Here is a 19,686-nt window from a genome sequence, read left to right on the forward strand (position 1 = left end):
AGTCCCCAAAAAGAGAATTACTCTAACACAATGATAAATACAATATAGTCTGTAAATATTGCAACATTTTCACCTTTAGTCCCGCCTCTACAATGCAATAACTGTAATTATCCATGCAATAACTGTTTAAGGTCCATGCAATCAACTATGCAATAACTGTACAAGACAGTAATTAAAACATTTGAATAATATACTCTGTGTTAAATATTTTCAATATTTTATAAGTTGATCTGAATTTTTTTCACTGATGTAAACCATCTTCTTGTTAACTTAAGCAGAAAGTTCATTTACAGAGGCTGCTTGTTCTGTCGGTTTTCGGCTAACATCACGGCTAACATCTTGTCTCGTAGAGACCACTACGTCCTATATATCTGACCCACTTTATCACATCATGATCACTATAGTTCAGTTTGGGTTCAAATACTTTCAAATAGCGAACTTTGAAGCCCGAAGGTGCGAATGGAACCTGAGATGAAAAAAGAAACATTTGTAAGTATTTAATATATCTGTGATTAAGTGGTTAAAACTGAAACAAGTCCTGTGATTTGAACACATCCTTGTCAAGATATTTCATTTTCAGAATGCTATGATAAACATAATTGTATGTTCACAGTGTCACACACACACAAAAAAAAAAAAAAAACACCAAAAAAAATGTGCACATCTTTCCAAGTTTTAATTTTATATATATGTTTATCACCAATATATGCAAAAAAATATGAAACTATAGTGAAAGAAAAAAGAAGGTTGACCAAGGTCCCTTTGTAACATGAGCGTGATGGATCGATTACTTTAAAAAACTTGCCCCAACCCCACCACCCCATCACCAATTGTCTCCTTCCAGATTTCATTTTATTACATTGACATTAAAGGGAATGCTTCAAAATTAAAGATCTTTAAGTAATACTCTCAGTCATTTAAAACCCTTATAATTTGATTGAATTACATGGAAAAGACACTGATTAGTTTTTTCTAGTTATAAGCAAAGATACAATGATAATGTGAGTATCGGAAATGCACATTCCTAAACTGAATTTTGAACATGTACTTTCAGTAAAACAGATGACGTTTCTTATTACTGACATTCACTTAAAACAATGTTTCATTTGCTTTTTGTTTCCTAAAAAAAATCCAACCTAAAAATGAAATTCCACAACAATGGTGTTTTAAATCCTCAACTTAAAACACAATTATGGGAATGGGAGTTTTTAAACTGCCCTCTTTAAATAATCGAGAACTTTGATGCAAAACAATTATCTACTTAGAAAAAAAAGCCAGGAAACATTTAAAACCCCTACAAAAAGTGGTTGCATGCTAAATTTAAAGCAAGTGGTTGGTGTACCAGAAATGAAAGCATCTAAGAATAACAAATATTCACAATTAACTTTTATATTATATAACAAATATTCACAAAATATCACAATTAACTATTATATTATTAACAAGTTAATCAAGAGAAGGAGAGAATACACATCAAACATCAGGATGGTTTATAACTGGTTTATTCTAGGATCTACCGGTTTCGGTCTTTTAAGACCTTCCTCAGGATATATTTCAAAGAAAAATGATTACTGAAGTATTAGTTATAAAGATTTTTGACAGGTTATATGGTCCTATATAAACAGTCATATTGCAAATAACCATTTATATACGGCCATATAACCTGTCAGGAATATTTATAACAAATTTAACCTGTTAGTATTATCTATAACAAATTAATAATACTGCAAACTTCCTTATTTAGAGAAAAAAGTGAGATTTCTTTATAAATTGACAGTAGTCATGTATAATTATAAAACAACATGTTTAAACCTCACGATTATCCAATGAAAAGCAATGTTACAAACCTGCAGTATTATAAAATTGTCTGTTATTGCAGTTCAGAACAATCTAAAGCTTTTTTTAGTGAAGACTAAAAAGACTGAAATTGACCAAAAATAGAATGATATGCCATTAATCTATCAACTGGTGCTGAACTTTGGTGATTATTATTTTACCTCAAAGTTCATAGATATAGGTGGCCTGGTCCATTTTCTTTTATCATTGGTATTAAGTAACTCGATCTCTGCACTAAGCTGGCATTCCTTCATCCCACCCATTCTCTTGATCCTGAAAACAACAAACAACAAACATACCATTTCAGTACATTTCATGTTGAAATGAAGTATAAAGACCCTGTTAGACTAATGAAAAAGAGTGAGACCAAACGCTAAATTAAATACCCCATTCCTGTTTATACTGGACAAGGTGCTTGAATGAGTATATGCCAAAATCTCACCTTTTCTCTCTCCGAAATGCACATTAAAACATTTAATTCATCTCTTCAAAACCAATTTAAATATGATAATGAATGAAAAATGTAAGAATCGGGGGAAAAAGTGATATTTTTTCTAATTTGTGACTAGGATTTCTGCACAAGTCTAGAGGTACTGCTTCAACACTGTAGAAAGTAAAATTCAATGATAAAAATATCAACATACTCAGTAAAAATTTAGTGATTTCAAAAACTTTTAATACAAACAAAACCCAGACATAGGCTTGGATGTGGGATTGAATTCAAAGTTACAGAATGCTAAAGGAAAAACAGTATTTCCAAGTTTTTCCCCCACATATATTGTATTGCAAAATTTGATTAATTTTCAAGGATGGGAATTACCTGGAATTCACACCCACCCACGAAATGACAACCATGGACTTAACAGCTACCAATTAGTGCAGATTGAGAGCTTCCAAGAAATGCTGACTTTGAAATTAAAAAAAAAACTAGTGCTGGCATAATAATTTCTTGCCTTTACTAGTTGTTAACAAATATAAACAATATTTCATCATCTTTTCACTGGTGGCTTTATTTCAACTAGTAAGATGAAGAAATTATTTCAGGAAAATAAAACAGGTAATTATATAATTAAAGTATTATGTACTTAACATTCATTTTAAAGTACAAGTTTAAGCACATTTACCCTCAGAAATGAATACATTCATCTGAATTATTTTTTTTCCTGGTGGTTGATTTTTTTTTTGATCCAAGCTTGAAACTACTTACTCATGGGGTTGGGGTGGGGGTGGGGTGGAGGTTGACAGGAGTTTTTACTCATAAGTGTATTGTACATCTCATAATCATAAACTGAGACACCATTGATAAGCTTACTTTTTGTAATTTTTGTAGTATTTGTAATGGATATGCCCATCTTTGAATTTCAAACATGTTAAGAATTTCAAGATCAAAATACAAAAAATTGAGCTTTTTAACAATATAGAGCCTTGCCAGAGTGCATGGATGAGAGATAACTAGCCTAGCTGTATAAAAATGGCAGAAATTAGAAATTCTCCCCAGAGCTCATATATTTGATAATATATCAGCAAAATACTTACTTCCAGACGATGGCATTTTCACTAGCCTTGTATTTAGCTTTGCCTTTCATACATATCACCTGTACACCACTTGTGTTCAATGGAGTTGGGATTCGGACCTGAAATCAACATTATATGTATAAATTTATACTATTTTTTATAGATTTAACTCAATACAGGATTGGAGCAGTACCTCTAGACGCTTGCAGAAATCATGATCACAAAGAAGACAAATATCGTTTTTTTCGCCGATTTTTACATTTTTCATTCATTATCATACATAAATCGGTGTGAAAAGATGAATAAGACCTATTTCAGTTCATTCCGTTGGGTAAAAAGGCAAGATTTTAGCATTTTATGATTCAAGCGCCTTGTACCGGAATACGGTATTTAGTGTGGTGCTCCAATCCTTTTTTTAGTCCCACTCATTTTTTATTAAATGATACAATATTTTAACAGAAATACAGGGGGTGTTTCTCCAACCAAGAAATTTATGATGTAATGACAAAATGTTGAAACTATCTAAATGATGATAGTCAAAAATATTCTTTGTAAGCTCAAGTGGTGCTGACTACTGATTTCAGTGCCTACTGCTTACAGCCCCTGAAATGGACGGATAGTAAGTCACCCTTTGCACAGAGCTATATTTACAAGTCTCTGCTGTTTTGGATAGAATATTTCTGGCAAAATTGATTTCACTTTGATCTTTTGAAAGAGCGAACATAAGGGAAACGCAACAAAACTTATTCACACATTTGCAATCATCAATAAGTTAAAGTTTTGGATATGCGGAAGAAATGATTTTCATTGTGTAATCATAATTTCTTGTGCGTTTTTCCACGCTTGAAATTTTATCTGTATACGTAATTTGTGATTTTCATGCGTACATGTAATTTACTCATATACAATTCTTGCCTAGAGCCCTGCATACCCTTGATCATTTATCTTACCTCTACTTTCTGTGCAAGAAGAGATGGTTTGAAGTTTGACTTTACTACAACCTTGACCTCCATCTTCTGTCTGCCCACCTCTCGTACAAGGGGAATAATTCTAAATGGCAGACTAATGTCCTTGGTTGTCCTATACCTGATAAATAAATCACAGCTTGCATAATATATATCAATTCTCAAGACAAGTATCTCAGTACGAAGAATTCTACTTTTATATTTATATTGAAGATTAACATTTAGAATAACATCTGCTGTCAGGGCAGTCTGAAAGACTATTCTCTCAGTAAACAAGAAGAATTGATAATGTTGAATTCTTAAAGTTAATAAAGGACCATATTTATATCTTAACCCATGTTACGTATTGTGGGTCTTAAAAACTGACCTCCTATTATGTTATCAAATAAGTATGTGAAGTTTCAACCTATTTCTTTCAGTGGTTTTTTTTTTCTTTTTGGTTGGGTTTTACATTGCACAAACACAGTTTGAGCCATATGGTGACTTTCTAGTTTAACTGGTGGCGAAAGACCTGAGGTGCCCTTCAGTGCATTATTTCAGGCACAAACGGGCACCTGAGTAGAACCACCAACGTTCTATAAGCTAGCCGGATAACTTCCTTAATCTTAAGTTCTGTTGAGCATCATATATAAACCTGATAATATAATCTGTTTCAGATTTCTCACACTTACCTCATTAATTCAAATTCGCCATCTGGTGGAATAAAACTGATGCTATGCTCTGTTTCAAACTTGCTCAATTTGACACACTGGTGGAACTGACAGTCATCAATAGCAATAGATGTTTTTCCAGATGATGATGTCCTGTATGTAGAAACAGACTATAATGATCAAGTAACAAAACAATATAATAATAATTAAGTACTGGTACAAAAACAAAGACAACACCGAAAATAATGAAACTTAAAATTTTAGCTGAAAATATGATAAATGCTCAAAGTTTAGCTAAAATATGATGGAAATTCAAACTTAAGCTGAAAATATGATGAAAGTTCTAATGTAATCAGAAAATATGATGAAATTTCTAGTTTAAGCTGAAAATATGTTGAAACAAGAGCTGTCGGTAGGACAGCAACGCTCGACTATTCTTAGTGCTTGATAGTAAAAAAAATGCTTGATACAGTTACCTCCTCCTGTTTACAGGTTGGGGTCATGATGGTGAACAAGTGTGAAAAGTTTCAAAGCCATATGTCAATGGACTTTGAAAATATTTGAACTATTACAAAAACTTTAACGTAAATTCTAAGTTTGAAAAAGGGGCATAATTCTGTTCAAAATGCTTGATAGAGTTACCCCTCCTGTCTACAGGTTGGGGTCATGATGGTGAACAAGTGTGCAAAGTTTTCAAAGCCATATGTCAATGAACTTTGAAAATATTTGAACTATTTACAAAAACTTTTAACGTTAAATTCTAAGTTCGAAAAAGGGGCATAATTCTGTCAAAATGCTTGATTAGAGTTACCTCCTCCTGTCTACAGGTTGGGGTCATGATGGTGAAACAAGTGTGCAAAGTTTCAAAGCCATATGTCAATGACTTTTGAAATATTTGAACTATTACAAAACTTTAACGTAAATTCTAAGTCCAAAAAGGGGCATAATTCTGTCAAAATGCTTGATAGAGTTACCTCCTCCTGTCTACAGGTTTGGGCTCATGATGGTGAACAAAGTGTGCAAAGTTTTCAAAAGCCATATGTCAATCACGGACTTTGAAAAATATTTGAACTAAATTACAAAAAACTTTAACATAAGTGGTTACGCCGACGCTCGGGTTGACTGCAATAGCTCTACTTAATTCTTATCGGAATAGTCGAGCTAAAAACTAATTTTGGGAAATGACTAAAATGAAAATAAATGACAATGAAATTGGAATATGTTAAATAACTCCATATAGTTTTGTTAATATCACTTAGAAGCAAATGGTTAAGTATGCCTTTAACTGACTTCAATCTATTACTGAAGCATACATGTTTAAATAACTTTTTTTCAAGTTTCTTGTGAAAATTTTCTTACTCTTTGTGACCAAACAGATCCAAAAGCATTCTAAACAAGAGGGCCATAATGGCCCTGAGGTTGCTCACCTGTATATAGCACCCCCCCCCCCCCCCCCCCCCCCCCCCCCCCCCCCCCCCCCCCCCCCCCCCCCCGCACCCATAAGGAGATGTTTCATGCTAAACATCTAAGCTCTAGCTCATTGGGCTTTTAAAAAGAAGATTTTTTTAAGTTTTTACTATACACATATAGTTAAAAAACAATGACACTCCTGGGGGGGGCCAGTTTTTGACCCCAGGGCTTTTATTTGAAAAACTTTGTAGACAGCTTACTAGAAGATGTTTCATGCTTAATATCTAAAACTCTAGCTATTTTGGGTTTTTTCAAAGAAGATTTTAAGTTTTTGCTATACACATATAAGGAAAATCAATGACCCCCGGGGCGGGGCCCAATTTTTGGGACCCCAGGGCTTTTATTTGAACAAACTTGGTAGACACCTCAAAATTAGAATATGTTTGATGCTAAATTTCTTAGCTCTAGCTCTCTTGAGTTCTTTAAAAGAAAGATTTTTTAAGTTTTAAACTATAGCATATAGGGAAAATCAATGACCCCCTGGGCTGGGCAATTTTTGACCCCATGGGGGCTTTTATTTTGAAATAAACTTGGTAGACACCTCATAGAAGATGTTTCATGGCTAATTATCTTTTAAGCTCTAGCACATATTGAGCTTTTTAAAAGAAGATTTTTTTAATTTTTACTATACACATATTATATAGTTTAAAAACAATGACACCCCTTGGGCGGGGCCAGTTTTGACCCCAGGGCTTTTTATTTGAACAAACTTTGTAGACACTTACTAGAAAATGTTTCATGCTTAATATCTAAGCTCTAGCTATTTGGGTTTTTTTCAAAGAAGATTTTAAGTTTTTTATTTTGCTATACACATATAAGGAAAATCAATGACCCCCCGGGGCGGGGCCAATTTTGACCCCAGGTCTTTTATCTTGAACAAACTTTGTAGACACTCACTAGAAGATGTTTCCATGTTAATATCTAAACTCTAACTATTTGGGTTTTTTCAAAGAAGATTTTTTAAGTCTTTTTGCTATACACATAAAAGGAAAATCAATGACCCCCAGGGCGGGGCCAATTTTGAACCCCAGGGGCTTTTATTTTGAACAAACTTGGTAGACACCTATTAGAAAATGTTTGATGCTAAATATCTTAGCTCTAGCTCTTGAGTTCTTTAAAAGAAGATTTTTTAAGTTTTTTCCTATATGCATATAGGGAAAATCAATGACCCCCTGGGGCGGGGCCAATTTTGACCCAGGGCTTTTATTGGAACAAAACTTGGTAGACAACTCATTAGAACATGTTTCATGCTAAATATCTTAGCTCTAGCTCTTTGGGTTCTTTAAAAGAAATTTTTAAGTTTTTACTATTGCATATAGGGAAAAATCAATGACCCCCTGGGGCGGGCCAATTTGACCCCAGGGCTTTTATTGAAACAAACTTGGTAGACACTCACAGAAGATGTTTCATGCCAATATCTAAGCTCTAAGCTCTTAGGGTTTTTTAAAAGAAGATATTTAAAGTTTTTTCTTTTGGTTGCCATGGCAACCAGAGTTCTGCATGGAATTAAATTCTTTGAACAATTTTTAAAGGTGACCACCAAAGGAACATTCCTGTGAAGTTTGGATGAAATTGGCCTAGTGGTTTATGAGGAGATGTCATTTAAAGTAAAAGTTTACGGACGACGGACGGACGATGGACGCACGCTGGACGAAAAGCGATCACAAAAGCTCACCCTGTCACTTTGTGACAGGTGAGCTAAAAATACTCCAGGATAATTTATATGAGATTCTCATAGACCATCTATTTAAAACCACACAACATTTGGTAAAAAATATATTCAAAAGTAACCTAAAATGAAGCACCACATTTTCAAGTACAGATTAAAGACATAACATTCATAAAAACTTTGCCTAGCTTGAAAAACTTTGATATAGGTCAAAAGATGTTAAAGCCATCTTTAGCAAATGGTTAACTTTTAGATACAATAAACAAATTATAAATGTGACATTTTCCCAACTCTTAAACATGCTAACAGAAAGAATTTTAAAACTGCATGCCTCAAAAGATTATGTGAATATTACTCCAATTCATAAAATATTTTATATTTTCATGGAATCATAAAAGAACTTTTAGTGATGCAAGCTTGAAAGCAGCCAAGCAAAAGCTAAGAAAAATAAGAGTTGTTTAATGAATCCACATATGAGCCGCGTCATGACAAAACCAAATAGTGCGTTTGCGACCAGCATGGATCCATCCGCGCAGTCTGATCAAGATCCGTACTGTTCGCCATCAGTTTCTCTACTTGTAATAGGGTTTGTAAGCAAACAGCATGGATCCTGATCAGACTGCTCGGATGCGCAGGCTGGTCTGGATCCATGCTGGTCGCAAACCCATTATGTTGGTTTTGTTTACTGATTCCATACATTCCCTTAATGATTATGATAACAACTATATGTATAAAAACATTCAGTTTAAATAATTAAACTGAAAATGGTTTTGTTTTTCTTTATCTTTTATGAGACATATCCATAAATCAACATCATTAGTATACTATCTTAGTGTTAAGTTAAATTAACACAGTGTTATGCTTAACTTTTGATTTAACCTTAAACTAAATTTTGCATAATGGACCAGTGTTTTTTCTCTCTACTTTGGGAATGGTGCCGGTACCAGACTGATTGGGAAAAAATGCGTTATTTTGACTTAAATTGGGAATTTTTTTTATGCATTTTTTCAGCCACAAATAAAATAGACATCATGAATAAAGATAGCTAACAGCTTCCACTGTCCAGATAGAACTATTGAGTGATGATTTATATGAATATGTTGGATTTAAATGATTTCACAGAAATCTTTTGGCCTTGTGGAAATTTTGAACAGCCATTTCTGGAATTTAAACATTGGAAATTGGGAATTTTAATGTCCATTTTCTATTGGGAACAGTACCGTTTTAGGGTAGCAGTTATATAAAGAAAAAAAAACACTGCCTGGACATCACATGTTTTGAATATATTAATGGACTATTTAGCCTTTATCTTGTAAATAACTTAAATGAATTTGTCCATCTTTCAATCTGGACAAAAAATTTATAATACTGAGGGAAAATTTCAAAAATATGTACTGACTGAATAGCTACACAGTGCAGACCACGATCAATCTGCATAAATAAGCCTGCACTGCTCAAATAGGTAATACATATACATTTGTATTTTATTTTATAATTAATTGCTGCCAGTAGGCTATGCAGTAAACATATAAAGCTATATCTTATGAAATCATAAAATCTATGAACAATAAAATCATATTGCCTCAATAATCCAATGATCAATCTCAAAAAAGTTGTAACATAAGATGTCTCTGTTATAAAATGCAAATGAATATTTTATGAAAACAGAATAAAATGTCCCGGAACAAACTATTATCCTGTTGTTTTAAAGTAGGGTTTTATCAGATTAGAAATGATTTTGTGCATGTTCCATTCACTATTTAGGCAATTTACTACCATATACATTTAATACCAGCATTTTGGAATTATTCTTTTTTTAAAATTTAAAGCAACACTTTTTTTGCAGCAGATGCATAATAGCTTTTATACACTTTAAAGATATTATTAATTTTTCAATATTAAAGTTATTGTAGCTCTAAAGCAAACAGTAGAAAGCCTTTCAGCCTGCAGATATGCAAGTTAACCTAGACCTATCTACCAGTACAAGGGAGGTAACTTGTCATAACATGCCACATGACGTGAACATAATTTTAGATTATCACAGTGATTATACATATTGGATAGGAAAATTAGGAGGAAATAGTGTAAGCTTCAAGGACAATTAATAACATCAGACTGTAAAATTTCACAGGTAATATTCTATATCTCTTTCAAAATTGTTTGCCTTTGGAAACATCTAGCACAAGAAGGTACCCAATTACAAGAATCCACTTTTTGGATGCTAGCTGGAATTAGGATATTGTTGTCATATTAAAAAAGAAATTTGAAGTTCATAGTGAAACTTCAAACCTACATCAGTTTAAGTCCAAATGATGTAAATCCTACATTCTAATGAATTGCATATAACCCATGTTTCAAAATGATAGCAAATAACAAATATATGTATCAATAAATATCAATATATATAACTTTATAAAAACGTGGTACACTGCCAAATAAACAAAAATTCTTTTGAGATGCGTCACAACAAAACCAACATAGAGGGTTTGTGACCAGCTTGGATCAAGACCAGCCTGCGCATCCGCGCAGTCTGATCAGGATCCATGCTGTTCGCTTACCAACTCTATTACAAGTGGAGAAACTGACAGCAAACAGCATGGATCCTGATCAGACTGCGCAGGCTGGTCTGGATCCATGCTGGTCGCAAACGCACTATGTTGGTTTTGTCGTGACGCGGCTCATTTTTGTTATTTACAGACTGTTTAAGTTTAACATGCATGTTGATATGAGTGGAAGTTGAACATGAATAAAATGCTAGAACAAAGGTCAATCATAGGTCAATAATGATAAGGCCAAATAAAAACAAAAGTTCTGTTTCCTGTATTAAGCCAGCATCCTATAATTTAAACTTAAAAAAGTTAGGAAACTTTCCATTTTTAAGATTTTTAACTAAGATTTCATTTATATATATATATTGTAAAGAAATGATTTTATATTGTTAAGAAATGATTTTGAAAAAAGGCAAAAAAAAATGTCTGAGATCAACAGTTAGAAAACAAAGTAAGCAGGGAGATCGTAAACAGAACTTTTTATTTTTGGCCTCATAGATATATATAATTGATATAGAACACAAATAAAAGTATTCTAAAAGAGCTACAAATCTATAGTTTGTCACAGAACTATTGTTTCTTCTCCATTTTTATATATCATAACAATAGCTTTGCAACAAACCACTGACATATAGCTGAACAGTTATTCTTACCTGCTACAATTTTGAAATAGAACTAGGAACTATTTTAGTAGTACATATAATAATAATTTAATAAAGCTTCTGAATATCTAGGTAAATGATTAATAATGTCTTGGAGAGTTTGACAAAAGACATTACCATTACATTAATTAGTTAGAAAGAAAGCAAAATTGTCTTTTTTTAGTCAGCCAAAACAAAAATAATGCTGAAAAGACAACTCTGCAGAATCTGTAATAATAGATACTTTTAAGAGATGAGGAGTTCTCTCCCTTTATTCAGATTGTTCATATTAGTATTATGTAATTTTTATGCAAACATTACATGTCTCATCTTGCACTTTTACCCTTAACCTGCTGCATTTCTGGAATGGATTTGCCCATCTTTTAATTTGGAACAGTCCATTTAAAGATTAAGGGACTTAAATATCAAATTATTAAAATTTAGCTACCAACAATTTTATTCAATAATAATGATTTAAGCAAAACATTTTTCATAATGGCACTGTCTTTATCAAACAATCCAAGTAACAAAGCAACCCAAATATCTTGATAGTATATCAAAATTAAAGAAAACAGTTGACATACTTATCCAAACTATTTTTGTCTAAAATTACCTTACTTATCAAAGGGAGGTAAATCATAATTTAAAATAATGGTTCATAGAGCATTATCTAACTTTACTTGTTTTCAGAAATAATCTTGAAACAAAAAATATATATAACTATCAGTTCCACCAAAATGGAATAAAATAAAAATAATCAATAAAGGAAATATAACTATGTTGAAAGTTATTTGTTAAAATCTAACTAGAGATTTGCAAATTAAAAAACAACTATCAAGACATTTTCACTGGTAGAAAAGGAGGTAGGAAAGATAAGGACTGACCCGGAAGTGCTCTTCACATACCCACGCCCATCATCTTGCCCAGATTTGCCTCCCTTGCTTTCCATTAACACCTTGTCATTTATGCCGAATTTACATTCTGGCATGCCGGATAAGTAACTCTTCATTATGATACGTCCAGCGACGTGGGCAGACAAAACTTGACCCTGCGGTGACATTAGTAGATTGACCGACTCCAGGACATCGAGGAAAAGCTCGTTTCTACGGTATTTGATGCCCTCCCGGCGCCAACCGATCTGACCTGTGACTTGAGACGTAATCTGACTGGTTTCTTCTTTTGACTGATATACAAATATGAAATATAAAAGATAATAAAACAAAAATTGCACCGAAAAAACACAAATTCATAATCATTAATTTTTGCATTTTAGATCACTTTTGTGTAAAACTGATCTCTAAAGCATATTTTATATTACCATTGAAAGGCATTTGACAGGAATTTCTTTATGACCCATTAGCTGGATAAATTCTCCGCCAACAGGTTATAGGCTACTAGGCTTCTTTTTTTGGTAATATCGGAAATTCATGCGTTGAATTTTAGTATTTTTTTCCACATAAAAGTAATTTTGAATATACTAGATGTATATAAAAATCTATGATACTGTGCATGTTTATAACATCATTTTTCATTGGATAATTGTGATGTTTATATAATCTATATACATCACAGACAGAGAGTTCTGATTTTCTGAGAACACATGCTTCAATTCTAAATAAAATGCACAAAAATAAATAAAGACTGCAGATACTTTACCTGTGTCTTCACTCCTTGTTGAGTAATAAATGTCTTTAAGATTCCTGTATCTGTATTTTGTGGGTAGCCAAAATCCAAAATTTCTAAAATAAGAATAAAAACACTTCTTAACACAGAACTAACAGGAAATAAAAAATTCTTCAAATGCATGAAAGCTCATGACGCCTTCCAAATTTAAGAGCTCTATATTTTTAACTGACATAAATCAACAAATAAATATAAATATATAAATATAAATATATAAAAAATTGTATTTTCTAATTTTTGCTTAATATGACTTAAAACTAATTTCATGCCAATATGTAGTTTATGCTGGTTTTCTTATTTTACATTGCTTTTTACTGCATCTCCACCAGTGTTTTGTATCTTTTATAAAGATCCTACATATAGCATTAATACGCCAAATTATGTATTACATTTTGACGTTGTTGTCCTTGACGTCATATGACGTTGACGTCATTTCCTGTAAACAAAGTATACCTGATGAAGACTTTTGAGTCGAAACGTTGTATATTTTTCAAATAAAATAATTACATTTTTAAATTGAAACTGGAGTTGATTTCTATATTCAAACTTACATAAATCAACAAACAAATATCTTGATATCCATCCCCAATGAAAATGGACAGGTCCAATTATAGAAGTAAGAACAGTCAATTTGAGCTGCGTCATGACAAAACCAACGTAATGCGTTTGCGACCAGCATGGATCCAGACCAGTCTGCGCATCCGCACAGTCTGATCAGGATTCATGCTGTTCGCTATCAGTTTCTCTACTTGCTACAGGGTTTGTAAGCGAACAGCATGGATCCTGATCAGACTGCAAGGATGTGCAGGCTGGTCTGGATCCATGCTGGTCGCAAACCCATTATGTTGGTTTTGTCATGACGCGGCTCGTTTAAGAAATTCTAACATCTTGTGTCTGAAATAATTCATGGAAGGGCATCTTACAGTGACAGGAATATTCCATAGGCTGGGTAAGTACTCCCGAACATGTCATGGGCAACTTTGCTTCTTTTTGGGTAATTTCTTTTTTCATTCCTTACCAGCAGATATAACCTTCTACTAGAAGAAATGACCCAGGCTCTTTATGAAACTACTAATGCTAAGTATTCCTCCACAAGTAAAGCTGGAGAAAGTCATCATATGACCATTGTAAGGTTGGTGTAATTTAAATTAACCCTTACCACTTTAATATTTCAGGTGGAATTGCCCATCTTTTGATCTTGATAAAACCATGAATCATTTTTTAGGAAAAATTTCAAAATATTGACAGAATAGCTAACAGAGCTGACCAGCTGATCTAAGTCTGCACTGGTGGCATTGATAAATTCAGTTCCCACCAGCAGGCTGAATTGTCACCTTAGTGCAGTAACGGGTTAACTTTATAATTTAATAGGAGTTAACCTGTTACTGCATTAAGGTGACAAACTGTTAACATCAACAATAATACGGAACTAGTTTTTTAACATATACTACAATAAGGAATGTATTACCATCTAGTATTTCATAAATAAGGACAAAGTTGTTCTTGATGTTTTCTTCCGTAACCTTGCCAAAGTAGGCGGCCATTACATCAGTCATCTTGTGTAAAAACTCAAACACCATCGCAGCATTGACATTCTGCTTTGTGACAGCGGCCAACCAGATGTTAGACCTAAAATACAATAAAATAAAATATGATTTTCTAAACGGGCTACAATGAGACATCTAAATGACTTATGTGATCAAGAAAAACCAGGCTTATCTTTTAAAATATTGAAAAATATTGATGAAATAAAATGCGTTTTTTTCATCTTCCCTAATTTTACTGTAAAAATTTATTTTTAACTGAAGTGAAACATATTTTCCGTATTTTTACTGGAAGACGCCAGACTTTCTTCTAAATTCATAAAATACACAAAATTTAAGGGGAAGCCTTCAAATTGTAATGAGAAAAATGTTTATGATAAACATAAAATTCAAGTTTTTTTTATATAAATACATGTACAAGATTGACAAGATGAGTGGCAGTAGCTACGAGTGCAATATGATAACTTTCATACCACTCAATGAAAATAAATCCTGTTTTTATAGAAAAAAACTTGAATATCCTCTATATATTGAGTAAGATATCTGAATATGACAAAATTTGAAAATTACAATTTTACTACAATGTAGTTAACGTCAAATACACTGTTACTCTGAAAATGCAAAAGTTAAAAATATGAATAAGAGTGTGTTTCTCTATTCCTGTCACTAATAAAAGCAATTTTGTGAACATTGGTGCTTCTTTTTTTGATGAAACTGTTTCAAATATGCAATTTCTCAGCAATTTTAAATGCCATTAACATAATAATTGTATGATAATGGCGTAAAGCCCAATTTTCCAGAAGCAGTGAATTGGTGTGGTTTACAAACATAACATAACATAACATGTTATGTTATGCAGTGTTTCTGCCAGAGCGTGTTTTTGCGTTTTTGGCGCACTATTTTCAGCCATGACGCAATGAAATTTAGTTAGTGCGTATTTTGTGACGCAAGAATTTCACCGTCGCTGATTTCAACACAAGTCAGATATACAGACTATAAACCGTCAATTCAGTATAAAAATGTACGGAATGTTTACCGTGGGCTCCACTATAATTTTAATGAGAAATGAAATTTACCGGGTCCGTGGTCCGGCATTTAGCCAATTTCAACTAGTTAATAAACGCTTGCATTTATACGTTACTGCATATATTGAAAGCGCCCAGACAAAATTATTTATTTTGTTGTCGTCATATTCTGCGAACGAATAACTGTCTGCTGGAAAATGCAGTCTGCGTATATGTTAGTGTTCATCTGTGCTGTTCTACAGAAATTAGAAACTTCGAAGGGAGCGATAGCGACAGGAGAATGTTTCTAATTTTTGTAAAACAGCTAAGGATGAACACTAACATATTTAGTGTCAAGCTTTATTTGGCCCTTGATTACGTCACTAGGCGGTACTATGAAGCACTATGAAAAATAGAAGGCGACTATGAACGAATTTCAATATAGTATCGACTTTCTTTCTTTTATGAAAATTAACACACATAATTTTAAGAAATACAGCGTTATTATTGGATGACAAATAATCCAAAATAGCAGAGATTGACCAATTTCTTCACGAAAAATATACAAAATATTGTAAATAAAACTTATAAAGTGTTACCTGTTTTTTTTTTTACATTTTTGTTAAATTTATTGGCATGACCCTTATGAATTTGAAATGACCCCTAAAATATCATACAGGGGGTCATAAAAGACCCTCAGAAAATCAGAGCTGGCAGAAACACTGGTTATGTTTACAAAGCCGCTATGTAAACAGACTTTGTTTATGTAGATTTTTTTTCAGTGGAAGAAGTTTTTGAGATTTTACTTGCAAATGCTGAAAATGCTTGAGTTGGTGAGTCAGACCATCTCAAAACATAAACATCATATTTCATCTTTACATTTTAAGCCGCAGATTACATGTAATAGTCAAAATGTAACAACATCCTGCAGATATGCATTAATCTCTTTCAGATAAAGCAAAGTAAACATTAATTCATCTCGTCCACTCTCAATAGGTAATTGCAGCAGAAATATGGTTAAACTTTACCTGTACAATAATAACATACCTCTTTATATGGAAAAAACTTGTTCTAGCAATGTTTGTTACTGGTGACCTAACTTGTTGCCGCGCATGTATAACATTCACACGGAATGCATCCACTGCATTTCTCCTGTAAAATATCAATCGGGAAAATCATAACTTAAGTTTATGCATATTAACATTCAAGTACCTTAATTGAAATGATTTCTATTTCTCAGCATTTTACAATGAATATCAAAATTCTCTACTTCTGAATCATTTTAGGTAAAAATTTTATTCACCATAATAATTTGGCATTTCAAAAAAGTACCTTAAGACTAAGCCCCCCTCGTACAAATCATGTTTTGATGCTCTTTCTATTACTTGTACTCCAGTTAAGGCACTGTGCATTTATAGGTATACAATTTATCTCCAAGACATTTTCAAAAGAAATGTCTCCTATGATAAATTATAAATGATGTAAATGCTTCAAATATTTGCTAAGCTAGTCAAGTAATATATAAAATTACCCGATATCATCTCTGTACACACGGGAGATTAACACCTCCCCTTTGTGGTTGTAGATAAACAATCCACCAATCATCCTGCTATCTCAAGCTGGTTCTCTTTCAATGTCGGCCTATAACATCACATCATCTAGAAAACATTAAAACCAGTCAAAATGTATGTTTAAATAATATATTTGGCATAAATTGAATAAATCAGAAGCATGCTGTAAAAAAACATGGATGAATTGCAATTATTGATAGTCAGTGGATGAAGCATTGCAAACGTCTTATCGACTTCTTCATAAGTTCCTTTAGCAAAAATACGCGCCCACGTGTATACAGGTTATATGGCCGAATGTATATAGCGGTGAAAGTGGTATAAATTGTATCGGATTGGATTTATTTACATTCGAAGGTGAGTCATTTAATTTTTTTTCTCAACGTGGATGCAAAAATGTTTAAGTTTACTGTCTGCATATCTTTTGACTCAAGATATTGTTTTTGTAGTAAATTACGACGGTTAATATCCCGGTGTAACCAAAATTTGGCGATATAAGAACAAATGTCAATGGCATTTTCAATAAACTACAGTAATCTATAATTATACTTAATATAATTTTACTACAAATATTTAAAAGTTACTTCAAGTTCATTTCTAACAATGTAATCGTTCAGCGGTTGCCAAATATAAACAAATATAGCCGATGTAAAATCTTACTACGATCTGAAAACGTCACCTAAATTCGGCGATTCTGATTGGGTGCAGTAATTTTTTTATTTTGGCGGGATTGTGATGTAGTATGTTGACCTAGATCGGCAGTAAAAATAGTTAGTTTAATATTAGATAAAAAACGGCGATTATTTTAAGCAACAATATCAATCAAATAGAGGAAAGTATAGATAAACTTGAAATTGCATAAGGTAAAACACACAATTTTCTCCATGTCATATACAATTTTTAATGTTTACCAGCCGTATCTCCATATTTAGCGCAGAAAATCACTGGAGTTGTAAAAATAGACCGTGGGACATAAACATGATTGACCTTCACCTCTGAAATCTCGCGTGAATGATGAAAAACAAAACATCGCCGAATTTAGGAGAACGCCGAATTTGGGTCACGGTAGGATATAGCGCTTCAAAAACGCTGCGCATTTTGCTAAAGGAACTTATGAAGAAGTCGACAAGACGTTGGAGTGTAAGTAGTACTAACGGAAACGTCTTATGTTATAGGACTATGAGAGGAAGTCACGTTGAGAATGACAACAAGGTTACAAAATGACTAATCTGTCAGGTCTGTGTTGTTAGCCTTTCCAGTCTATCTGTATCATCACAACATAAATCTTATCATTATAAATATGATAACCATATCAAATTCTAGCCTATACTTTCTTATAAAGTGTATTGAACTTCAAATGGTTATTTTACACGTTAAAATTGAACATCAAACGATGTCGAAAAACGCCCTCCTTCAACCGGTGTCATGATAAATTTCGTAATTCGGCAACTTCTGCAAGTGGGGAAAGACTTACATCGAACATGAAATGTAACATTATAAGTGCTAAATTAAAAACATCAAATAATATCTATAAACAGAAAATATATCATTACCATTTAGCAAGAAAACAGAATAACTTAACACAAATTTATTCGGTGGGTGTTTTGTATTTTACCCACAATTCGTCGCAAAATCGATCTCAAGGTGATAAACTACCAAAAAGTATCGTATAGACTGGTTTCGGAAACAGATATTTCTTAAAAGGTCAGGCGGTATTATTGGTTTTCTTTTAAATTTAGTCAAGCCGTGATTATAATATGATAAACTCTATTTTTCATATTTTTCACTGAAGTGTTTCTTTTTCCTTATTGTAAGCATCTCACTTATCGATAAATCTACATATTAAATCATGTTACGTCCCATTGACTTTTACAGAATTATCTTGGTCTTTTTAAATCAATCGCTGACAGTGCAACAATATCGAAATCTTGCCTAAAACGCGAAATTGGTTTCGCGGTACTAAATATAAAATGGTTCTTAATAACCTTGAAGGACATTGAGTCTACACATACACAAAATTCAAAAGCATCCGGAGTTGAGGCTATTCTACTTTTGTGCAAAAATTTCCATTGTCAAAAACGTCCTAGATTTCAGAATAGAAAGTCAAAACTTCCCTTATGTGGGTGACTAATAATTATCAATCAATCACCCCAAATTTAGTGAACATTTCCATATGTCACGGGTCAATTTATTTGTTACATTAATTGTTCATTTTGCCGTGCACTGTTTGTAATTTAGACGCGGGAAAAGTATATATAATGTTCGCGCATGCGTCGATTGTCGTTTTTCTCCGTGGCGTCTGTTATCCTCTGCTTATGTATTGTAGCGGATGGTTCCGTAACGTACGATTATTAGCGGAAATCACGGAAACGTCCGAGACAATTCAACTATGTTCGTTTCTCGTGCAAATTTGTGAAATATTTTTTTATGTTCAGTCGTGTTGTACGTGGTATGAAAGGAATTTTAGCGAAAGTTTTACATTGGTTTTTAACATTTCCTTTCTTCCAAATTCCCGCGAACTTTTCTTAATTAAACTATTTTCATTCTTTGTTGGGACTCTGTGGTAAGATTATTTTCATTTAATTCATTTCT

The 19,686-nt window shown here is 32.9% G+C and overlaps 1 protein-coding gene across 2 annotated transcripts; it reads right to left on the reverse strand.

Annotated features, from left to right (window-relative positions):
• Nucleotides 1-328: 328 nt before the first annotated feature.
• On the reverse strand, nt 329-18,772 carry LOC132725133 (AP-2 complex subunit mu). Of its 2 annotated transcripts, none has more exons than XM_060710214.1 (11): nt 18,648-18,772; nt 17,058-17,184; nt 16,574-16,678; nt 14,447-14,607; nt 12,952-13,034; nt 12,180-12,478; nt 4,988-5,119; nt 4,302-4,437; nt 3,373-3,470; nt 1,998-2,109; nt 329-466 (listed from the first exon to the last, which is right to left on the reverse strand). In XM_060710214.1, the coding sequence occupies exons 2-11, from the start codon at nt 17,129-17,131 to the stop codon at nt 332-334; spliced, it is 1,335 nt and encodes a 444-aa protein (XP_060566197.1). In that variant the 5' UTR covers nt 17,132-17,184; nt 18,648-18,772; the 3' UTR covers nt 329-331. The 2 variants fall into 2 exon arrangements, with proteins under 2 accessions (XP_060566197.1, XP_060566198.1); XM_060710215.1 differs by having other exon boundaries at nt 12,201-12,478; nt 18,648-18,682.
• Between the last annotated feature and the right edge of the window lie 914 nt (nt 18,773-19,686).

This window comes from Ruditapes philippinarum, unplaced genomic scaffold (assembly GCF_026571515.1).
Source record: "Ruditapes philippinarum isolate M1 unplaced genomic scaffold, ASM2657151v2 ctg8337_1_1_1_1, whole genome shotgun sequence".
In the NCBI taxonomy this organism is placed as follows: domain Eukaryota; kingdom Metazoa; phylum Mollusca; class Bivalvia; order Venerida; family Veneridae; genus Ruditapes; species Ruditapes philippinarum.

What these genes read in the sequence shown, in the direction of transcription:
- LOC132725133 (XM_060710214.1), bottom strand. Translation starts at nt 17,131, where the DNA reads ATGATTGGTGGATTGTTTATCTACAACCACAAAGGGGAGGTGTTAATC. An exon ending in AACAAGGAGTGAAGACACAG is followed by an intron (nt 12,479 to 12,951) that starts GTAAAGTATCTG and finishes TTTGTATATCAG; the next exon opens with TCAAAAGAAGAAACCAGTCA. An exon ending in GAAAATGCCATCGTCTGGAA is followed by an intron (nt 2,110 to 3,372) that starts GTAAGTATTTTG and finishes TGTTGTTTTCAG; the next exon opens with GATCAAGAGAATGGGTGGGA.